Source organism: Barbatula barbatula, assembly GCF_947034865.1.
Source record: "Barbatula barbatula genome assembly, chromosome: 22".
Lineage (NCBI taxonomy): Eukaryota > Metazoa > Chordata > Actinopteri > Cypriniformes > Nemacheilidae > Barbatula > Barbatula barbatula.
In genome coordinates, this window is record NC_136785.1 from 16,294,411 (window position 1) to 16,317,560 (window position 23,150).

The 23,150-nt window shown below is 38.0% G+C and overlaps 2 protein-coding genes across 5 annotated transcripts; both read right to left on the bottom strand.

Annotated features, from left to right (window-relative positions):
• Positions 1-958: 958 nt before the first annotated feature.
• Positions 959-14,785, bottom strand: cluhb (clustered mitochondria (cluA/CLU1) homolog b; the record flags this gene model as incomplete). The annotated part of the gene is made up of 27 exons (XM_079487073.1): positions 959-1,106; positions 2,072-2,145; positions 2,235-2,369; positions 2,885-2,978; positions 3,079-3,200; positions 3,294-3,419; positions 3,572-3,652; positions 3,742-3,881; positions 5,452-5,608; positions 5,771-5,855; positions 5,926-6,164; positions 6,286-6,348; positions 6,465-6,617; positions 6,706-6,806; positions 6,891-6,908; positions 7,299-7,561; positions 8,616-8,915; positions 8,996-9,390; positions 9,785-9,877; positions 9,953-10,100; positions 10,289-10,414; positions 10,496-10,650; positions 10,749-10,876; positions 10,990-11,133; positions 11,790-11,961; positions 13,237-13,421; positions 13,555-14,785. 27 exons carry the CDS (start codon positions 14,783-14,785, stop codon positions 959-961), a joined length of 5,076 nt encoding a protein of 1,691 aa, XP_079343199.1.
• Positions 14,786-16,280: 1,495 nt separating this feature from the next.
• ccdc92bb (coiled-coil domain containing 92Bb) lies at positions 16,281-21,533 on the bottom strand. Of its 4 annotated transcripts, XM_079486789.1 has the most exons (6): positions 20,937-21,533; positions 19,969-20,131; positions 17,453-17,500; positions 17,034-17,380; positions 16,868-16,956; positions 16,281-16,768 (listed from the first exon to the last, which is right to left on the bottom strand). In XM_079486789.1, the coding sequence occupies exons 2-6, from the start codon at positions 20,096-20,098 to the stop codon at positions 16,636-16,638; spliced, it is 747 nt and encodes a 248-aa protein (XP_079342915.1). In that variant the 5' UTR covers positions 20,099-20,131; positions 20,937-21,533; the 3' UTR covers positions 16,281-16,635. The 4 variants fall into 4 exon arrangements, with proteins under 4 accessions (XP_079342915.1, XP_079342912.1, XP_079342914.1 ...); XM_079486786.1 differs by having other exon boundaries at positions 16,281-16,956; positions 20,937-21,496; XM_079486788.1 differs by having other exon boundaries at positions 16,281-16,956; positions 17,453-17,563; positions 20,937-21,094.
• Positions 21,534-23,150: the final 1,617 nt, after the last annotated feature.

Below are 23,150 nucleotides of genomic sequence, written 5' to 3' on the forward strand. Positions count from 1 at the left end.
AGTAAATGTAAATAGCCTGGTGCATAGTCAACATAATAAATAAACAATCTGCATGCAGAAAATGGAAATAATTCTGATGTGGGTGGCTGAACATCTGAAGTAATGAATCTGCCTCTCCTATATGTGCAAATGGTCATAGTCAGTATAGGCAGAGGCCTGCAGTATGAATTTTCATAACCAAACACATAATTACATTTCTCCTTAAGCTTTAAATGACATAAATGACTAAGAAGAATGAATGAAAGTAAACTTTCTCTGCTTTTGATGCAAATACATTACAAAGAGACCAACTGTGTTTAGCTTTATTTGTGTTGGCACTTTCACAAAGCATTTAGTCACAATGCAATAATTTATTTCTTGTCCTACATTGCATAAATTCAAGCCAAACTCGGTGAAGTAAGAAATGCATGCATTAGCCCTCTTAACAAGTATTTCCGTGGCCCTTGTACACATGGGGGCAGTTTCCCGGACAGAGTTTAAGCCCAGTCCTTGACTTAAATGTTAGGAGTGTTTATAGAAAACAACTTGCACTGACATTTCTTAAAATATATTGATGCACACGTTTTTTTTGTAAAGTATGTTTTTAAATATCCTAATTTAACTAAGGCCTAGTCCTGGGTTAAGATATTCCCTGTCTGGGAAATCGCCCCACAGAGTGCATTCAAAACAGACAGACATGAATGAAGACATAATTCTCAGAGAGTCAGGTATATAAATGTGCAAAACCTTTTCTAGGTAGCTCATGCTTTTTAAAGGCTGTGCTGTACTATCTTCAACATCTGGAGTTTCAAAGTCATCAAAAACTTTAAGGACATCTGGCATGTAGAGTACAGTTTGCTTATGCCTTTTCAATTTGTATTGTATAACAATATGTCTTAACCTTAAAAAAGTACTATTTATTCGGAGATACATTCGGATATTGTTCACTTTCGTTATCACAGTCATAAATTACTAAGCATTAGTCCTTTTGAGTAATAGCTTGCAATGTGTCATGGTGCTCAGACGAATCCTGCAGATCCTCCATCGACTGAGCATCATTTTGTTGGAGTTTATGCAGCTGTCTTGTTTTCGGAGTGTCAGTCCTGAGTTTCTCAAGGTCGCTGTTACTTCAGGGACATAAAATGGATGAAAGTCAATAAAGTGACGCAAGGAGTGTCTGAGAAAGGCAAAGAGAGACCATAGACAACAACAAGATGGATAACAACAATGTTTATTGTACTGCAGTGATACTTCAACTTTGGCCCTGTGTTCTCTGTGGGAAATGAACGCCCTTAAACATGCTTTTCACCCTTTTACTAGTTCGCTTTTTCTAATGACAATGTACATCAGAGGCGATCCTGACAAATACATATACATATAGGAATTGTGGTTTGCTAATGCACACTTCACCACACCTCAAACTACACAGCTGTGGTCAAAAGTGATGTCCGTCTTTGAAAAATGAATATTTGCTTTTTTTTATTCAAATAAAAGATGTTATACTCAAATGTTGATAAAAATGATATATACTGATATATCAATAACTGATACATTTGTAGTCAATGTATGCTTTATATCAGGTAAACGCTTTGTTTTTCTATGCAATGTTTCTCTATTCAAATAAAACCCATATTCGATAATATGCTGTAGTTTGCCGTTTTGCCAAATATTTTGTCCAATAAATATGTTAAATGTTTTGTGCATTACTATACACTACACTGCTCTTAATATGATGGTTTACGTTAATCTGACAGGAAATGAAAAAGTATATGTTGTACAAATATGCCCATATCCCAACCCCCCACCTTTCACACATCCCTTTTACCATTCTGTATATTTTTCTCGATAATGTGCAGTATTGTTGATAATTTAATGAAATAATAAAAGACTAAAGATGCAGAATCAAGTTTAGAGATAATATTATGTCTCTAAGGTAACCAAGTACAGTATGTACATTATTAGGTGAGTTATAGACATTCAAATCCATCACTGGGACATAGTGACGGTAACACTTCCATTGCATTCAAAACACTAATTTCAACCTCTACAAGTTATTTAAGTTCACTTGAGATCTATAAAGCTTACTTCTTACCTGAGAGGAATAAGGACAATGCCAGTGACAAGATTAAGTTGCTCCACTATCCAGACGCGACTTGGAGCGTTTAGCTATATGAGGAGACAACAGATAGCATCTTTCATCACTGTCATATAATAAGTGTACATCCACTGAGACACAGACTGGATGCAGTACTAACATTAATCGGCGCAATGTTAGGGTCTGAGCCAGTTCTGTAGAGCCAGTTCATAGTTTTCTGCAGAATCACAGCCTGATGTGTGAGATGTTTCAGGTATTCGGAACTTTCCTGTGTCTTCTCGTGAGCCTCTCCTACCTATTAAAGATAATATCAGTTTACGGGGATGCTTATTCTATTAAAACCGTGAGCTCTGGGGAAATCAGAGCTACAAACTAGCTTAATGAATATATTCAATATAAATCATGTCCCATAAACAAACCTGTATTTGGGCAATTCCAGCCTTATGGATGTGACATTAAAACACTTAGAGAATGCATTTTTTACTAATACACTGAACCATCTGTTTATATTTGACTAAACTCTTGTTGATAAAGTCTTAACATCAGGAAAATATCAGTCTAGGCACAAGTTTACCCCAAAAAGTAGAGAAGGGATGACTAATAGAAAATAAAATAGTTGCTGTATTATCATTTTCACGTGTCTATTCATAATGAATATTCATCGTCTTGGATGCGACAATGTTGAAAATGCCACTTACCTGACTATAGAAAATCATGCACTAAAAATAAAACAAATGATTTTGTATTGATGCATTTTTATTTCAACCTCCAAATGCTGTTGATCTTTATGGAATTGCCCCTTTACAGTACCTGTTTCTTGTATGTGCCGTAACGTTCCTTTTCATGCCTCAACGCGGCACGGAAATCTCCTTTACTCTCGTTCACCTTTGCTAATAAGTGGTGACTGTGGAGGGGAGAATATAAGCACATTCATCGATATAATGTTCAGTTTTAGATTTATGTGTATGTGGTTACATCTATCACAAAGTTTGTGTGTGTTCCACCTCTGCGCCAGTTTGAGAGATGAAGGTCCTTGGTATTTGGAGGTCAGGATAAAAGCGTTCTCCAGGAACTTGAGCGCAAGATCACAGGCCATCATACTGTGCAGTATAAGACCTATCTTGCTCTGTACCGTGGATGAAACAAAACAAATGATCTATGTTTACGCTACATTTTTTTTCAACGTCACCATGCGTGTTACCATTATTTTATAACATACGTCTAATAAAGCCATCTCAGGATGGTCCTCTCCACACACCAGGAGCATCAGGTAGCGAGCTCGGTACAGCAGGCGTAAAGCAGTCGCTGTCTGCCCAACAGCAAAACAATAAAGCCCAAGGCTCCTCTACACCAACAGAAAACACATCCACATACATGTATATAAAAAACAAATGTTTTTCTATACTTTGCATGTATACAGCGTGGGATTCAAACTCATGACCTTGCTAGTGTCTTATTTTACAAGCTTTGCAACAGGAACTAATTTAATATACTCACATATTCCTGTATAGTGTTTGGATGCTCGATCCCCAGAACTCTTTCACTGATCAGTACCGCCCTCTGCTGGTTACTGAGGGACTAACAGAACATGTTCAAAGTATTACAAATCAAAGGGATCCAGGTATAAAGTCTGTCTGTATGTAATGTAATGCACTAGTAGGTTATACCTCAGCGTAGTCTCCGAGGATGTAGTGAATCCGTCCCAGCAGCCGCAGACACACACAGACATCCTGATGCAGAGCTCCATACACGTTAGTGAAGAGATCCAGAGCCTGACTTATTAAGTCACAGGCCTCCTTCAGACAACCTGGTGATACAAGTGTGTATATTGAAAGATTTTTGTTATTAATTGATAATGTAGCATCTGTAGTGTATTCAAATATCCCATCATAAACTTGTACAATAACAAAACAAGTTCACTGTGTATACTGTATTATAGCAAATGTGAATGCAAATTAGATTTGACAGCTCCAGAGATGTTTAACTTGGTCTATGATAAAATACGCTTGTAAATACGCTTTTATTATATTCTGAAAGGGATGTGATGAATATTCTTTATATCAGAAAGACATTTTGTTTGCTGAATAACATTTCAACACATGTTAATGCATTATTTTCGGCAGGTTTTTTTAGCCTTCCCTACTCAAACTGTGTCAGGTGGTACAACCAAATTTTGAGACATTTTTATCAATGCGCTAAATTACTAGTTTTTCATTTATCTTTAGACCGACTGATATTTGGAACATTTATTTATACTAATATTTTGAATATAACAAAAGATTTCTATATTTGAAACACCATTTTTAATTGTTACCTTAATCTGCTCTGTTTTACGGACAGTTGCCATTTCATACATTTAAGATTCCAAAACGTAAATTAATATTTATCATCAATATTATTAATTTATCATTGTAATAATAAGTAGGTTTTATAGAATAAATTGACATTAAAGTCTGTTTACGGCACATCAAAATTCTCAGTAACCTTTACCCCTTGTCCAAGTTTATGGGTATTCAACCAGATTGTTCTTTTTGTGGTGATGAAGATGAATCAGTGGCTCACTTGTTTTTTTAGATGTACAGTAACAAGATTATTTTGAGGTTCCATTATTAATTTTTTATTAGTTTAATAATTTTATTGATATTAAAAAAAAAATGGTCCTGTGTTTATTTTCCAACACTACTTTGGACAATGCTTTCAGAATCCTGTGCTTGCTTGGAAAAAGTTACATCCATAAATGTAAAGTTATGGGTTCTAATCCTAATATTATAGTTTTTTCTTTAGTTAAAAAGCTTTGTCGAAACCCTTTATAAAATGAAGAAAAAATAAATAAAACACAAAATATTAGATGTCAGATCACCAGTGAAAAGGAATATGATGCTTCATTGATTCCGTTCTACCCCCTTACTCTGCTCAAAGACAATTTTCTTTTACATTTTTATAATGATTTTTTATTTAAATGTATGATTTACCTTGTTGTTCTTTTCTGTGTAGTATGTTTACTAATGTATTGTTATACATAATACTAAAACGCATCCCTTGTACTATTTTCAATATAAATGTTTATAATAAAAAGTCATGCCACTCGGCGGCTATGTTTGCAACACCTCTGGGCAGCTATTTATGTCGTCTGTGACATGTCACAAATGTATCAAGTTATTTTATAAATAATAATAATTGAATGAAAAAAATATCACATCATTGACCCAACTGCACAGTTGCTATTACTATAAAAACAATAAAAGTTTATATTAGACAATGTTGCAATCTGTTGTGTTGTGTCCCTGGACATCCCCGATATGGTTAGAGAAATGATCTTGGATAGAAAACAGTTGACAGTTGTTCACCATTATACATTTATGACTAAGGATACTCACCTTGCTGTACCTTTGACTGACCACAACGCAGAAGATGAAGGGCATCACTGGCCCTTGGTGTGATGTGCTTCACTACAGGGAAAATATTCAGTATGTCCTCCTCAGTGAACACTGCTCTGTTCGCAGTATTCTCAAAGTTATACTCTCTTAAAAGAATCTGAAAGAAGATATACCAGAAACACACATTCTGTGAAACATTCTTAACTGTAACCATTGGCAGCCCCCTAAAAAGTGAGACAAAACAAAGCCATACTCCCAAAATCTGACTGGTTGATAGGAATGTTGTTCTGTGGTTAATGATGAATGCAACCCGACATACCTGAATGCCCGTTTTTATGGCAATCTCTCTGAGCAACGTGGTTCTCTGTAACCCGCATTTCTCCACGGCTTCCTTCACACTTCCACTGCCAGACGGAGACGTCACAGCGTCAGATCACAGCACAACAATTTGTCTTCACAGATCACCACACTCACCATGGCGTGACGTAATGGTAGTACTCCTGAGATTCAGCTCCGATGGCTTTCCAGAGGCCACACGGAGTGATGTTGGACCAGGACGTGATGGTTCCGCCCACTTTAGAGCGACTCCGCCTCCTCCTGTACCTGAAAGCCCACCTGTCGTTCAGTGGGATGACCCCTGCGTCGGCGAATGAGCTCAGGAAGCAGTTGAGGAAATGGCTGACGGATGAAGAGAGTGCAGATGGTTCCACCGCCTGGGGTAAAGTAAGCAGATTCATTTGGGATAGAAGAGTATCCAAAAAGCATCACGATATAGTATGGATATCCTGCAGAGCATATCACTGTAAACAACACAAGCAAAATCTGAAGACATACCAGAAGATACATCTTAAAGAGATGTTTCGCACATCTGGTGATCAGCTCACACAATGCAATTCTCTGCAAAAGGTTGAAAAAAAAAGATTTTATCCGGTTGTACAGTTTTCATTTGAATGCCGGATTCAAATCATATTTTTGGCCATGACCTTGTGATCGAGGAGTAAATACACACTCACATAGACATGATCAAGCCTTTCTTTCTGAGGTATCTTCTCAATATACTCAAGTACAGTGCCCAGGTAGCGAATATTGATGCCGTGCTGATGCATCGACTCTGTCAACGTCACGCCATCCATTGGCATTGCTCTGTGGTCAAGGCAACTCTTAGCCTTAACAAAAGACACAAAATGAGCGATGTCTGTCTGCCTGGGTTCAGACAAAGAAATGTGGTAGTTTCCATCTATTTTACAAACTTACAAAAGCTGGGATTTGATTGGATAACAGGAATTTTGCAGCATCCTTTAGTTGCCGTTTCTGTTTCTGAATATCTTCTGCACTTTCCTTGGGAAAACGTACACCTGTTCAGAATATAACTCATATTGTTTAAGTCTTTTTAAAGCGATATTCTGCCATAATATCTTCAGCCTCTAGTCATTTTAAACCTGTACTGCTTTCATATTCTGCAGAACACAAAAGATATTTTGAAGAATGTTGGTAACCGAACTTAAATAACTTATTTTGTGTTCGGCAGAAGAAAGAAAGTAGCACAAGTCTGGGGGTAAAGAAATACCGGATTTGTTATTTTTGGTGGACTATCCCTTTAGTCAAGCGTTGTGTATGAACAATACATGGACAAGACAATTCTAAATGATTTTTAGTCTTCGACTAAAGCGCTTGCGTAGCCCTCTCTCTCATCCCTTCATGTCCTGTCTCTCTACATCGTACAGACTGGCAAAAACTATACGAAGGCCACGACCAAATAGTATGAAAACCCATGTATATTCATATTTAATTCGCAGAAGCATTAAGGTGAAACCCAATAAAATGGATAATTATGGTAACAAACCCACCTGAACAGAACGCATTAGGATTGAAATGAACATCAAAAGTATTCCTGAGAGAATGCTTGACTGAAGATTCCAGCTGGATGTTGTGGACAGACACAAGCTGTGGTGTATGGTGTTCTGTATCAGGGTCTGACCGAGTGTCAGCTGTTATGGGATGCTGAGTGGTTGCTGTTGAATTGCTCTTTGTTGGAGATGTGCCAACAGGCTTGTTGATTTCTTTGTTATTCTCTGCACTTCGGGAGACAGTCTCTATAAATATCTGGTATCTGAAATGACAAACAAATAATAATGTAGGCCTTCTGCATTATGAGCTTTACTCATATATATCTAAACGGTCTGATCACTTCATCAGGAAAACCTGTCTGGGACATATTTCAACACAAAAATATACAATGGAGAATTTATGTTATCCCATGAAATGACAGACAAAGAATAATTAGATGTAATTGTTCACATCACACTGACAAGAATGCAAGAATACACCAGCACTGAGATAAAACATACTAAAACCAGTCCTAGCTTTCATTGCATGTTTGGGGTGAAATACAACGTTCTCAGCAGGTTTAATGAGGTTCCCTGTCACGAAATGTTTTCCCAAATTTGCTTAACTTACCATTTTACATTTTTAAGTGTTTTACATTACAACAAAATTAGTTAAAAGGACAATATTTTGTCGAAATAATTTACTCACCCTCGAATCTGCATAAATGTCATTGTTCTGATGGACACAGAGATATTATAGTTAAACAGTTCTTGGCCACCATTGACTACCATAGTATGAAAAATGGCAATGTTAGTCAAAAGTGCCACAGAACGATTTTCCTTCCTACATTCTTTAGAATATCTTTATTTGTGATCAACAGAACAAAGAAATGTACAAAGCAATTTTTCCGACTATGGTAGTCAGTGGTGGCCAAGAATTCCAAATATCTATATAAATCTTTATACGGATTTGGAACAACTTGAGGGTGAGAATCTGTCCTTTTAAGTCCGGGAAACCGGCCTTTTGGAGTGGTTTCCCAGACAGGGCTTAAGACTAGTCCCAGACTAACTTAAATGTTAGAGGTGTCTTGAACGAAAACAACTTAAACTGACATGTCTTAGAATATATCAGTGCAATTGTATTGTCTTGAGATTCACACCCATAATGCTTTTTGTAAGGTTTTTTTAAAACGACATAAATATCTAAGCCCTAGTCATGGTTTAAATGAATCCCTGTCCGAGAAACCGAGCTAAAACTTTGAACAACTTACAAGGTTTTTACAGTGCAAAATGCAGCACTACATTATTCATAAGCCAGATAAATGAATAAATGTCCACCTGTGCTCCACAAAGGCCTCAATAAGCTCCTGTCTCAGGCACACCAGGTGATGAGGATGTCGCTTTGGGAAGCCTAGCTGTTGACACACAGGATTTAAACCCTCTCCTTCCACAGGAAGAAAATTCAGGTCAGGCGGGAAGGTAAAAAGAAGATCGATGATGTAGCGACGACCATCGTTACCCACAATGCCCTTGTGCTCCACCGAGGAACACAACTCTACCGCTGTATCATCTTTGTTTAGCACGAGGTGACGTTGTACTCTCAGTTTCTTACTGGGCTTGTCAAGCAGCTCCAGATACCTAAAAAAATACTATTATACATTTCACGTTGACATATTTCTAATTTCTACAAGGTCAGGTAGCCTAAAAATCAGTTTTACCTGTTATCAGAAACCACAGTCTTGCCAAAGTCAATGGAGCCATAGACAACACTTTGTTCTGTGTCACGCTCCAGAATCCCTGGCACGATGGTCTGGGCGGTGACACGGTAGCCACGGTAATCCACCACCGCTGTGCCGAGAAGGTACAAGCCTTCTTGATCTACTGCCCAGTAAGCCCTCACGCCATTTAGGTCGAGAACGGGGGCGGCATGGGCGGCAGCCTCTCCTCCCAGATCTCCGTATCGGTCATGTGCCTCAAAGGCGAAGCTGAAGAAAATATTGCTCCATATGAATATCTGCTGCCGCTGTTCTTCACTGGGGTTGATGGGCATCACGTTACCGTCTATCACTCCCATGGCTCCCCGAGTCGCTGTGCTCACAAAGTCACTGTTAGCCTGATGAAGTCAGATAAAATGTATCTTTTTAATTTTATTAATAAAGTTTTCAGAATCAATAAGAGTTTAAAGGAAGCTTCTGGTGCTTTAAAGGGATAGTTCACCCAAATATTTAAATTCTGTCATCATTTATTCACCCTCATGTCTTTCTAAAACACATACTCTCTCTACTGTGGAACGCAAAAGAAGATATTTTGAGAAATGTCTCGGTGGTTTTATGTCCATACAACAGAAGTCAATGGGGGGCCATGCTATTGAGATGCCAACATTCTTCAAAATATCTTCTTTTGTGTTCTGTGTTTGATGTTACAATGTAACATATGGAACCATATAGCCAACTTACAAAGAAGTGTTGAATACAACTAATGATTTACGACATTATAAATAAAGACACCTTGAACGCTGCTCGATCTTTCATCAGACGGTCGGTCAGGTTCTTTCTAGGAAGCTCTCTTGTGCTCTGAAGTTCTTCATTCCAGTCACGAGCCTGTGTTTAACACAATCTATCAAGATCTTCTCATTTAACTCACTAGAGTCGGGACTTCTTCCAAACAAAATGTACCTGTCCAGGCAGATGTTCTTCATAACCCAAACGGAAGAAGCTGGCGTCCTCTGCGCGGACACAGTCCATCGTGTGGTCAAGGGCAGGAGCGGTCCAGCTGAACACTTGGAACGGTGTGGCAATCCTTTCAAAGGGGTGTGTGCTCCCTCTAAAACATAAAACATGAGTCATTTTTAGTGTGAAAGGTAATTGGCCACTACCATGGCCAACATAGTGTTTGACCTTAAGCAAAGTGTTTTTAATTGTTGAAAATGAGCAAACTTTTGACACAGCACTCATAATTTACACTAAGTACAGTCTCTGTATTCTTTATATCCCTTTAGGGAATTCACTTACCTCTTTTTTAGCAAGGCACTGAAATTCTTCTTAAAAACGGGACTGATCTGAACCAGGAGATCCAGTAGAGCATGACTAAGAATGCTGGGATTGGCCGGTTTTGGATTAAAGCTGTAAGCTGTAGACCTGTGATAAAGAGACTTTCGAATACATTTCTAAATATCTGAAACAGTTTTTTATTTATTTGAAAGGACAATTGAAACTCACTGATTTACATAGAACCCTCGAGTCGATGCGGTAACACTAAAGTGTCTGTCTTCTATGGTCACCACATTTAGATACATTAGGTCTCCGTGCATCTTTCGGTTTCCAGGAGGGGGATTCCAGCTACTCATGGCCAGGACCTTCAGGCACTCTGTGAACTGATGAAAATAAAAATCCAATGCTCAGTTCCCCAATATTCATCATATTAGGAAATGCATGATATTTTTGTTGACACTTTTTGCAATTACCGTCCTACCTTTCCAAAGTTAGCCGGAGGTTGCAGGGGCACCAGCAAACGTTCCTTACCACCTGGAAGAATGTGATCCGGAGGGCTGCAACCTGCATACTTCAGCCCATCGCTTTTTCGCTTAGGCCTGCTGCCCTCTAAGAAATAAAGTAAATGAAAAATCATATCTACCAACCTGGTTCAAAAGACATTATTTTACATTTTTCACGTGGTGGACACTTTATATGAGTTTATAAGGACTGCATCTTACCTTCCATCCGATCTTCTACGAAATAGCTGAGAAAAGATGGTGAGCTGCCTTCCACTCCATTGTAGCCGTCTGTGATGTCCAGACTCTTGAGAAGCTCTCTGATGTGGCGGAGATGGATACGCACTTCTCGACCACAGTATGGCTCTTTTTATTTAATGAAAAGTGGGGAGATTCATCAGATTTATAATCATAAATAAGAACTTTGATAGTGATATACAGCTCTGGAAACATGGATGAGACCATTTCCAAATTGTATTTATTCAGCATCTCTAGATGTATTGTGTCCATTCCAGTCCAGTGTCTGTCGAGTTTCAACAAAATTAAACATCAGGAGTGACAAAAAGTCATCCAACAGCAGTGTGAAAGATTGACAGCATGACAAAACACTTTAAAACTGAGATTTAAATCCAGGTTATCAAATAAATGTTGAACTTTACCTAAATGCATACTGTTGTATTACTTAAAAGTGAATATAAACGTGTTTTCTTTGCAGTGTTTGAGGTCTGAAAAAATACAGAGCATCTTTTCTGTTATTTGACCTGTTGAATAAATTCAAATAGAAACAATATTTTCATTAGAAATTTGGGAGGAATATTACTATGAGTTCAAAGAATGAAACAAAAACATTAATTTGACCTAAACACATACCTGTAAATAGTACATTCAGAAATAGTACATTCTTTTTTTTTATGCTGCAGTATACTGATATTACCTGAGATGTTTCATACTGTTATATTGTATAGCCTATGCCTAAATACCTTTATAGAACTGAGAAGGTGATTTAGTCTGGCACATCTTACCCTCTACGACCTTCAGAAGCGAGCCCTCTTGAAGGCCGGGTATGGAGCTAAGGTGGGTAAAGTTGTCAAGTGTGACTCCATTCAGCTGCAGGGAGAAGCAGGTGCGTCGACAGGTTTCTTCTCGATCCATCAACACCTGCCTGATTTCCTGCACCATCGCTAAAGGCGATACCTTTACAGATTCATACAGATTATCAGTTTTAATAGATTAGAAATGTGCTGTATTGACATATACTTTATTTTTCTTTAACATTTAACACATTAATTTACATGAATGAGAAATGGGTAATATAGTTTTTTAGCATTAAGATTATTTTGTTAATGTTACTATAGTTAATGTCAATACATTTATTCATGTTCAAGTTCATTAACTAATGTTTACAGGTACGTTTGTTTTAAAAATGTATTAGTAAAAGCTGAAATTAATAGTGATAGTTCGGCCAAAAATGAAAATTCTGTCATCATTTATTCACCTTCTTGTCATTTCAAACCTGTACGACTTATTTAAAAATAATGTTGGTAACTGGCACCCGTTGACTTACATTGGTTTTGTGTCCATCAAAAAGAAAAGAATGGGTGCCAGCATTTATGAGGAATCAGCCTAAGATGCTCTTTCAACCGTATTTCTTTATTATTTGGTTTGCATTTTGCAATAACTTTATTTGTGTTTTGCAAGTTATGCATTTCAGAAACGTTCTTTAAAGAAAATTATAAAAAGAATATGTTGCCATAATATTTTATTTTATTCTAAGGTAATTAAAACCATCATATCAGGCATATTGTTTGGTTAATGACCCTTTCACGCATAGGAAACCAACAGTATCTGAGCAATGTGGAGATATTAGATATTAGAGGTGAAGTTGCGAATCAAGCAGCGGGCGTACTCCAATCCTCCCTTTCGAAACACTACGGCAACTGACACAGGACAAACATGCTGTCACATTTTCGCTTCTTTGCCGAAGGAGATAACGTATTTACGAAACGCGTTCTGTAGAGCATTTTGTCCGTTTAGGGCTACTGTAAAAACAAAATGGCGACTTCCATGTAAGGGGACCAGCAGTGTATGTAGATAAAAATAGCTCATTCTAAGGTATTAAAAACATAACGCTTCATTATACAAGGTCTTTATACACATCTGAAGACAATAGCTATGTATACTATATTGCATTTCTGTCAATAGATCCTCCATAAAAAGACATTCTGGACCTTTAAGCAAAAACAAAACGCATACTATCCACATCTAAAAATCTATTTGAAAAAATAAGATTTGGTTTTAAATTTCCTGAGAGCAATCAAAACAATCCTGACTGAAGTTGTCATAAACTCATGCATATGAATTGCTTAAAGTCATGAGAAACATTTTAATTAAACACTTTTTAACTTTGCGTGTGCTTACATAAAGACCACAGCTTCATTTCAGTTCATATAAGTATAAGCAGCACTTCACCTGGAAGTCAGTGGTTTCTGTTCCAGGGGCCTGGATCTTGACTGTGAACCCTGCATCTTCAGATGGGTCCATGTCAGGAATAGCAGGAAGCTCTTGTAACCTGCTGTCACCCTCAACCTGATCTGTCATATCACCTGCATTACTGTCTAGTACATAACCGTCGAGCACGGTGTCAAGGTTGGGTCCTTATATTTTGAAAAAGAGAAGATTTCAAATTAGAAGCTTCTTGGATAAACCCATAAATGTTAAACTCACAAACTTGTTTTTCCACACTACACTACAAGTACGCTTTATGCCACTAAAGGAAAGCACAAATACCTGTAAAGTTCGGAGTGTCTAGAAACAGCTTGTCAACCACGAACAGGGTAAAGCGTTCAGTCTGATCCATCCTCTGTTCCACCAGGGTTTGTTCAGAGTCACATTGCGTTCGCTCTACCGCTTTCTTTTTCCGCATCAGATCCTCATCCATTAGACTTCCTTCCCTTATCTGATGGTCTGTCAAGATTAGCTCTGGTGGTGCTGTGTCTTCGGTTTCCGCTGCTGTTTGCTTTATATGAGATCTTTTCTTATCCGTACAGTCCAAATAAGTGGATGTATTCTTTAGAAGATCGTCGCTGGTGGCAGTTTGATCATAAACATGCTCTCTCTTTATAACTCCCATCTCAAACGTCTCCATATTTCCATCTGGTCTTTCCAGAACTTTTGGATCTTTAGATTGCTCTGCTTGTGCTATGAGATGCCAGTTTTGTGCTCGCCTTTGCTTTTCGTGAGGTACAGGACTTTCCCCTGGACCACATACAGGTGCCGTTATCGCATTAAGATTTGTTTGTGCTGCGTTGTTTGGATATTTCTGTTGTTCTTTGCCAAATTGTTGCTTTTCCACCAGGCGATGCTCCGTGGTCTTATCCAACATTTCATCCTGTTCTTTTTTTATGTGAGTCCAAACATCATCTCTGTGACTAAAGTCATGTTCAGTCTGTGAGGGATACGGTCTAGGTATGGCATGGTTTACATCTTCACGTGTTCCTTGGCTGAGGAAAGTTGTGTCCGTTCCCTGTCCATAAGTACATATTCGGGTTGGATGCAAAGAGGCATTCGGTTGATCTAAAGGTATCAAGTAGAGTGAAGACAGCAGTGGCCATTCATCCTCTCGGGAAGGAAATTGATTTGTGCCTGTATCTGTGAACTCCTGATGAATGACATTTGTGCTTGGCTGGCTCACCGCCCCTCTCTCTCCTCCATTCTGGCTGCTTCCGACACCTCGTGCTTGTCTCCTCGTTGCCAACAGAAGCTCAAAGGGCTGAACTGAGTCTTCGGTACCCAGAGCTGCCCCAATATTACTGCTTAGCACAATGTCAGGGAAGAGCAGGTGATCCTGGTTCAAAACCGGAGATGCCAGCGGGTCAGCTGAGGTCTTTGAAGGAGAGAGGCTTTCTAGGTCACTATTCTCCCTGGAAAGGAGTAGAGATTGCTCATCGTTCTGGTCGCCACTTGCTCTACCGTGAATAAAATCGGACACCTTGCGGCAGCAATAACATACGTTACCCATCTTGCCACCATTTGCTTCCAGTTTAAGAAAAGGAGACGCGGCTGTAACTTCTCAGTTAATTTGGGTTTTAAACTAAGGCTGGCAATAAATTGACCTTGACAGCTATTTTTGAGCTGTGGCCAAATCTGACAAACAGCTGATATACACAAATACAAAGTCTAGCACCAAGCCTGTGCATCTGTGCAATAACAGAAACATGCCATTGCCTTTAGATATAAAACAAACATTGTTTGCATCCCAAAATTATGAATAACGTACAGAACTAAATAAGTAGCTTATAGGACCTCCTATCGTTGCGATGCATAGTCAATAATGAAATATAAATATATAGTTACAAATAATGCATAATAGTATTAAAAACATGCAAGCATAGCCTCAATGTGTCACAGTTGTTTTGTAGGATCACAGCACAGGAAAGAAAAGCAGCTTTTTCCAAGCACAGACCTCCAACTCTCCAAAAAAACGCAATACGATTCTACAGCATCCTCTCCTCTGCCCATCATCCTGCCTCGGTCTCCCACCACACGCGTTCATTCCCGGGGGAGGAGTCTCAAAACAGCCCCGTTATACTCGTTATCCTGGGACATCCCAATTCGTTGCATTGAAGAGAAGAGCAGCAGTACATGACTTCACTTCAAAACCCATCAATTCATGCAAATCGAATGAATCCATTGATAAACGCATATACATTCAGCAGTTTCCAGCATGCACAGCGTCGAAGATCTCAGCAAGTCGACTTCATTGCGGACAGGAGAAAAGCTTTGAATCAGATCATTTGCTATACGGCAGGACGATGCTGCTGCAGTTCCGGCGGAATGCAAACACACTCGCGCAGGCTGGAAAGTGGGACGACATCACAAGAATACTAAAGTCATCTTTTAAAGTCAAAATAGCAACACCGTTGTTTCAAGCGTAGGTTAATCTGTTCTTTCTGCTATTTGTTGTTCCCTGCAGTGTTTTAGCTGTTAGACGCTCACCTTTAGTCGATGCGCATGCGCATTGCGCACACGCGACAACCTGTCATGGCTTTTACAAATGACCCTCCTACATACAGTGTGATATCGTTTTTTATGAATTAATGTATTATGGTTTTGTTAATACGTAATGACTTTTTTGTTTTTTATTTATTAGAAATCTGATCAAGTAATGTATTGCTGTTTTTTTAATATTTATTTGTTCTTATTATTATTGTTTTTAATACGTAATGTTATTTGTATAAAAGAGCAACTTAATATAGGCAAATATGGTTAATTTAAGGGTTATTTTATATATAATTATATTTCTTCTTTCGCCTATATATAGGCTATGCAATTAACAGATGCTATTATCAAGGTTACACATCAAGAGTGTGATATGAATAAAATAAAAATAGTTTATGCATTTGTGAATTTAAGAAAATGTTACTAATATAATTTAAAAATCAACAAGAAATATTATAACCTTCTATAGAATGCTAAAAGGAGAGAAAACAAGAACAACAAAAACTACACACAATAAGGAACAATTATTTAATGAATAAACTTTGAGTAGTTATACTTCATATGCCTCTGCTAAATACAATATTCTAGAGACAGAGAGAGCGAAAACACAACCCTATGATGAGTGAATTGTTCTGCATTTAACAATGGAGCAAATTTGAAACGGTTCACCAGAACTTTTAGTCTTTTTCCTAAAAGTCGCTTTAAACCGTTCGAAAAAGTTGGAAGTGTCAGCATTTGCAAAATAAGACAATAAGCATATTGATTTGTTTAGATTACAGGACGAGCGATTTGTGCAATATTGTAACAAAGCTTCTAATCAAAATTGATGTAACATCCGTCTTTTATGGAGTCTATAATTCCTACAGTAGTCTATAATTCTGTAGTCTCCGGTCCAATATCCTTCCTCAGTGGTCGGTCCCTGAATCGACTTATCCGAGTCTCCAAAAGGCCACTTTCCCTCCAGTGACCTCCGAGTGACCTGTGCAAGGGGAGGAGCCTATGTCTGAAAGGATAAAGGAAGAGGGCGGGGTCAGGCATAGGGCGAGGCTCCTCTGGCCCAAGCACCCTTTCACGGGGCACACATTCTCTCACTCTCTCTGACCTCCGCATCCTTCCTGAAGCGCGGGTTTGACGAACGCTTTCCGCTGTTACTGGAGATTCCAATGGAGTGCTTGAGGTCAAATCTGATTCCTGCAAATAGGTAACAGAAAGGTTTAATGTAAGAAAGGCAAAGCGTATGAGAAGGCCTTCTTCCAGTCCATTTATACCTGCATGGCTCCACCTTCTTCCTCTTCGTCTTCCTCTTCTTCCTCATCATCCTCTACCTGGTGATAGAGACGAAAGTGTGCAGAATGGAGCTGAAAGGAGAGTTGAGCGGCCACATCAGTCTGCTTCCGAAGGTCACGACTCAGAGCCGTAATCTTATGACTGCGCCGTTTTAGCTCCTCGAGAAATCGCCGCTCTTCGTCTCTGAGCCGAACCTGCAGCGCGCTCGCTACCGCCCCTTTTCTACGCAGCTCCGCACGCAGCTCCACCAGTGAACTCTCCTGCTCGGCCAGATGTTGCTCTGTCTCTAATAATCGTGCCTGAAGCAACGCCTCCTCCAGCTCAACATCTGTAATTAAAGTCAGTGAGTCAGTGTGTGTGTGTGTTTTGTCTTCAAGTATGGGGGAGTGAAAAAACTAACCTTCTCTGCTTGTTACTGGTGGTCTTTCGCCTAGATCACAACTCAGCTCTGCATAGAAGTGACAGTTAGCATTAGATTGCATTACAAAGCATTATTGTCCTCCAAGCCTCTCTGAAGAAACCAAATAAAGAAAATAATTAGCTTTTATTAAAGGTCCAGTTTATGAAATTGAGTGGTGAGGCACTACGGAGGCTGACACGGGACTAAGATGTCGTCATGTTTTTGCTTCTTTGCCGAAATGCGCTTTTGTAGAGCAGTTCATTCGTTTAGGGCTTAAGTAGCTCAGAGTAAAAATATCTCATTCTAAGGTCATGAAAACATACGCTTCATTAAGTAAGGTCTTTATACACCTCTGAAGACATACACTGTAAACCCAGATTTTGATTCAACTCAAACAGCTTGAGTTCATATTACTTAAATGTGTCTAATTTGTTGACATTACTAGTTAATTCTGATTAAGCTTAACTTTTTCATGTCCTTTCTTATTGTAAGTGTGTTTTTAAGTTAAGTTAAGTTAAGTTTTTGAGTTTGTACTACTGTTTCTTTACATTAATTAAGAATTCTGAGTAAACTGTACTTTTTAATGGCCTATCTTATTGTAATTATGTGTTTGAGCTCAAACAACTCAATATCATCAAGTTTTGCCTTTTACAAATAGCAACGCATTGACGTCACAACCGCCAAAATTTGAGACGGAATACACCTGTATCTAAATTGCCGTTACAGCAAGCACGTTGTTCATTCACCAAAGCTAGAAGCCTTCGGTGAATAAACCGAGTTCAGCCACAAAACGGTAAGTGGGAACCTGGCACTGGCATGCCGTTGCAGTCCCGACTGCTTGCTGATGTAACTTAGCTAGCAGTATATCACGAAAGTGAGTTCACCCCTCACATTTGTACAAATATTTTATTATATATTTTCATGGGGACAACACTATAGAAATTATACTTTGATATAACTCAAAGTATCTATCAGATATATATATATGTATATCAAAGTTTCATTTCAATAGTACTGTAGTTATTTAAAAAAAACTGAAAAATGAACTTCGCTAGTTATTAGCAGGGTAGCTATCCAGCTAACTCTGCCCCACACTCTCCTAGCTAACGAATATCTTCACTGGTAACGTTAGCTAGCGCCCGTAACGGAAATTGTATTTCGCTTCCAGACAGCTAGTGCAAGTTGAGCTGAGCCAGACACCTGAAGCAGCGATCGTTAGCTCCGCACGGAACATCTAACGTCCCGGTAAGTTGGCGCTAATACCCGCTGCCTTGTTAGCGGATTCTATTGTGTGACTACGACTGACTGAAATAAATTTAGCTTTGCTCCGACGTGTCCGGCGACCGTCTTATTTGGGTACACTTCGAGTCCGCCCGGTGTCCGGGTAACGTACTCGTTCACACAATAGACTGCTGGCCAGGCAATCTCTACATGCTTTTAAATTGATACCGAGCTAATATGTCCGCTCTGAACCATTTTACTCTGTTGCTTCCAGACAGCTAAAGTTGAGACGGTGCAGCAGCTAGCCAGAGAACTGCAAACATCCTTGTAAGTTGTTGCACACTAGCTAACATAGTTAGCTTTAATTTCTTGATTTTTTTATTTATTTATTCGTTGTTAGTTAACTACTGTCATGCCTCTTTAAGTTTTTGTTATTTAGCTAATGTTAGCTTATTTAGTTAATGTTATTCTCACACACTTTTTTGTTTTTCCATGTACAGATTTGTTATTTGTATATGTTAAATGTAAGATGCCAGTGTTCAGCAGGGCTGAGTTTTTTCTTGCCAGTCTGTCAACCAAATTTGAAGAGTAAATGTTGAGTTTTGAAGTATAACTTTTAAGATGCCAGTCTTCAGCAGGGCTGAGTTTTATCCTGCCAGTTTGTCAACCTAATTTAGAGAGGTGTAATTCAATATGATTGGAGGTAAAGAGGAAGATATTTTTTTTCTTTTCATGCCATCAGTGAGGAAATAGAATTAGGTCATGGCTTTGTTTCTTTTGTTGCTAATAAAAAAGACATGTTCAATAAAAAAATTGGATCAGTTTAATGTGTCAGTTGTATCTATGTATTTTACATGGTTTTATTGATTGAAAGACATATTTTGAGTTAGAAATAAGTTGGGGCAGTTAGAATATACAATTTAGTTGAATTGGTAATGGAGTAATGCTTACTTAACAAGCCGAGTTAAATAAATGGGTGGGGAATGATTGTTTAAACTAAGTATCTTCAGTCACTGTAACTCGGTTATTAGTACATTCAACTTAAATATTCTATTCCATTCCATTATGGGCTCAAGTACATTGAACGTAGTCCAGTTCACTTATTCAACTAATGCTTCATTACTTAAAAATTTTAAGGCAACGAGTTACCTGGATTTTTTTAAGTAAATTCTACTTATCCGGGTTTACAGTGTAGATATGTAGGCCTATATCATATTGCATTTCTGTCAATAGATCATCCAAATTATGCACTGGACTTTTAACATCACTCTTGTAATATGAAAGAAGTGAAAGACCATTGCAACGTTTCTTCAGGTTTCGTATCTCCAGGCGAAGGCCATTCAGGAGGATCCGATGTTCCTGCTTCAGGAATTCTGTATTGCGCTCAACGCTCTCCACCTGTTGGGCAAGTGTAGATCTATCCATGGAAAGCTTGAAGAGGGTTGAGGTTTACTGCACCTGTTTTATGAAAAAAATCACAAATCCTAAATGAATTGAATCCCAAATTAAGAGGTAAAACCTCAAATGTAAGATTTAAATAGAATTATATAAGAGCAAAGAACGACCAGTCTTGTCCTTCTTTTGAACAGAACCCTATATCAAACTGAATTTTGTGAAAGTGTGGTTGTGCTATCTTACCTGAAACACGTCATGTCATTTTGCAATATAAAGAAATGGCATTCATACATTTAAGTGTGTTGCCAACTATTTTTGACATATAACTGCATACAAAAATATATATAAAATGTGCTGTATATATGCACAGATGCACCCACAGAAATAATGATATAAAATCTCTTTTAAAACGTCATAATTTGAGTCTTTTCTACAACGTCAACATCTAAAGCTGAAAAAGTAAGCATTATGTCATTCATACAGCCGGGACATTATGACCCAGGAACTGCGTACTGCCGTCTGTAAACATCGCAATCATCTTTAACGCGACTCAATGATTGAAATCACATTTCCCCCCACAAAAACTCACCAATGTCAACTATTCGTATGACTTAAAACGCATTTTGCACACCGACCCCCACCAGTGTATCTTATCAACAAACGATCATCAACTTACTAAATGAGGCACAATGACCCAATAACAACTAAAATGTAAAGCTTTAACTCAGGTGGCAACGTTATTTGCCGATACTTTTACTGTAACTGCAGCTCCGTCGTTGCATCGTCTTGAAATCACTGCACTGTTTTAATATTTTACTGGGCAGCTGTTTTTCAAGGTCAACACACAACATGCCATGTCACAACATACCTCATAACGCACGGCCAGTACCAGTCAAACCGACTGAACAGATGAGCGATGCGGGACTGCGCTGTGAAGCATCGTCATTAAAGCAGTGCGTCAGGGACAGGAACGGGTTAGACATCTGCATCTGCCATGTCGTCCAAGATCTCATTCATTTATCCAATGAAGTGGACTCCTCCGGTCCTTCTGTTTTAATCTGTTTTCAGATCCGGTTTGATGTGCTCAAGGTCGACTAACAACTGTTACAAAATCCGATCTGGTCAAGTGTTTTCGGTACGAGGAGATTACGCCTATTGTGTGACGCACATAACCTCGCGAAGAAACTGTATTCGAGTTTCCGTACTTTCTGATTTCACATCGACAGTCGTTTTGCTTTCAGCACCCAGGATAGCGACACGGTGCTTCCTTGTGGTCGTATACCAAGCAAATCATCTTATTTCTTTATGAGACAGCTCTGCTGACTTCTTTGCTGATGGCGTACGTGATCAATCCTTGTTTATGTTATTTACAAAAACAAAAGCACGTTTATGCAGATATCAGTGTTGTCAATGTGATTCTGCGTCTGCACACTAAACTGCTCTGACCCCTTTAGAAGATGGATTCATCCAGGCCATCTTAAAGCCTTGGAGACTTTGTTAAGTAAAGTTTTAAATACATAATATTTTGTTTACAATACTGCAAGATTTTAGTTTATTTGATCTTATTTTGTATTTAATATTAGTTTGATATGATATGATATGATTTATTTATTTTTTATTATTTTTATTCAAGATTTTTAGTTTGTTGTGCCCTTACACATATAGAATAATTAAATAAACAAACAAAAATAAATACATTGACAGTAGATAATTCTTACACAAGTGTTTACATTATTTAATAAAAATGCTAAGAATGATCAACTATTTAGCAATGTACATAATAACCAAACAGGGCCTTATATAAAGAGGGAATTAAATAACAAAATCTATTAGCATGTCTCTAAATATTTTTATTAATTACTATGTAAATTACTATGTTTTGTGCTACTACCTTTTTATTCAGTTAATAACCGATTAACAATTTTTAACAGCGGCTAGATATTTTTGTCAGTGGTGGTATACTGATGCCCCCTAGTGGTCTGGACTACATAGAGAACCAATGCACGACACACTTTATGATTCTTCCACATTTTTACATTACTACAGGGAAAGAAGTTCTCGTCTTTAACGTCTTTAACATATTAAACACATGGAATGTCATTTTTGTAATTTAATGGATGACGAAAACAAAAGTATTTCTTTATTAAATATGTTCCAATCATATTTTATAAATACATTTTATAAAACAAGCTTCATGATATGATTCTACATGCAGTGGAACTTGTTATGCGTCTGAGCACAAAGACATTATTCACTTAAAGCTGTTGTCTCAGTCTCTGAATGTCCTGGCAGAATGCCTTTATGCTTTAATCCAGTAAACAATGGCGGATGTCCAAAGCAATAACTTCCCCTGGAGCTGATCAATCAAGTCATAGCCTTTGGTACTCTGCTGACCTTTTATTTGTTGTTTTGGCATATTTGCCTATTTAAGTATTAGTTTGGCAATTGTTTCTTTTAAAAGTCAGCATGTTATATTCAGGTCTTTGAAATTTTCTGCTTGTTGTTTTTCCTTCCTTCACCATTGTTTTCTCTGTGCTCCGTCCATGTCAATGGTTTCTGCTCCCTCAGCAGAAACATTTGTGGTAAGGTTTGCTGTTTAAATGAAAGAAAGTCAACACAACATTTTCAGTTTCATCAAAAATTCATGTGTCATGGAAGTGACAATAGAGGATGCACAACATACTTTGTAGGAATTCTGTGATTTAAAATGTACAAACCAGAAACAATAACACCCAGGTATGACTTTTTATGTACAAATGATGTATATGTGCCCATTTATGAGAAATACGGACCATTATGTGTGTGACAAGTCTGTTATGGATGTGACAAAACACCTATGGAAACTTACTGTATGTTTTAAAAACACACACACAAATGCTTCAAATACTTCACACGGATATTCGTCACATGGATATTATAAGTTAAAATCACCAAATATAGACGTATGACTTATGAGTATACATTTGGTAAAAACTTTGGTATTGTTTTATCTTAAGGTTGACATTTACATGGAATTGCCCTTCGTACTTCTGCTTTGAATTGACATTATACCTTCAAAAAGAGAACTTCAAAAAGCAGTGAT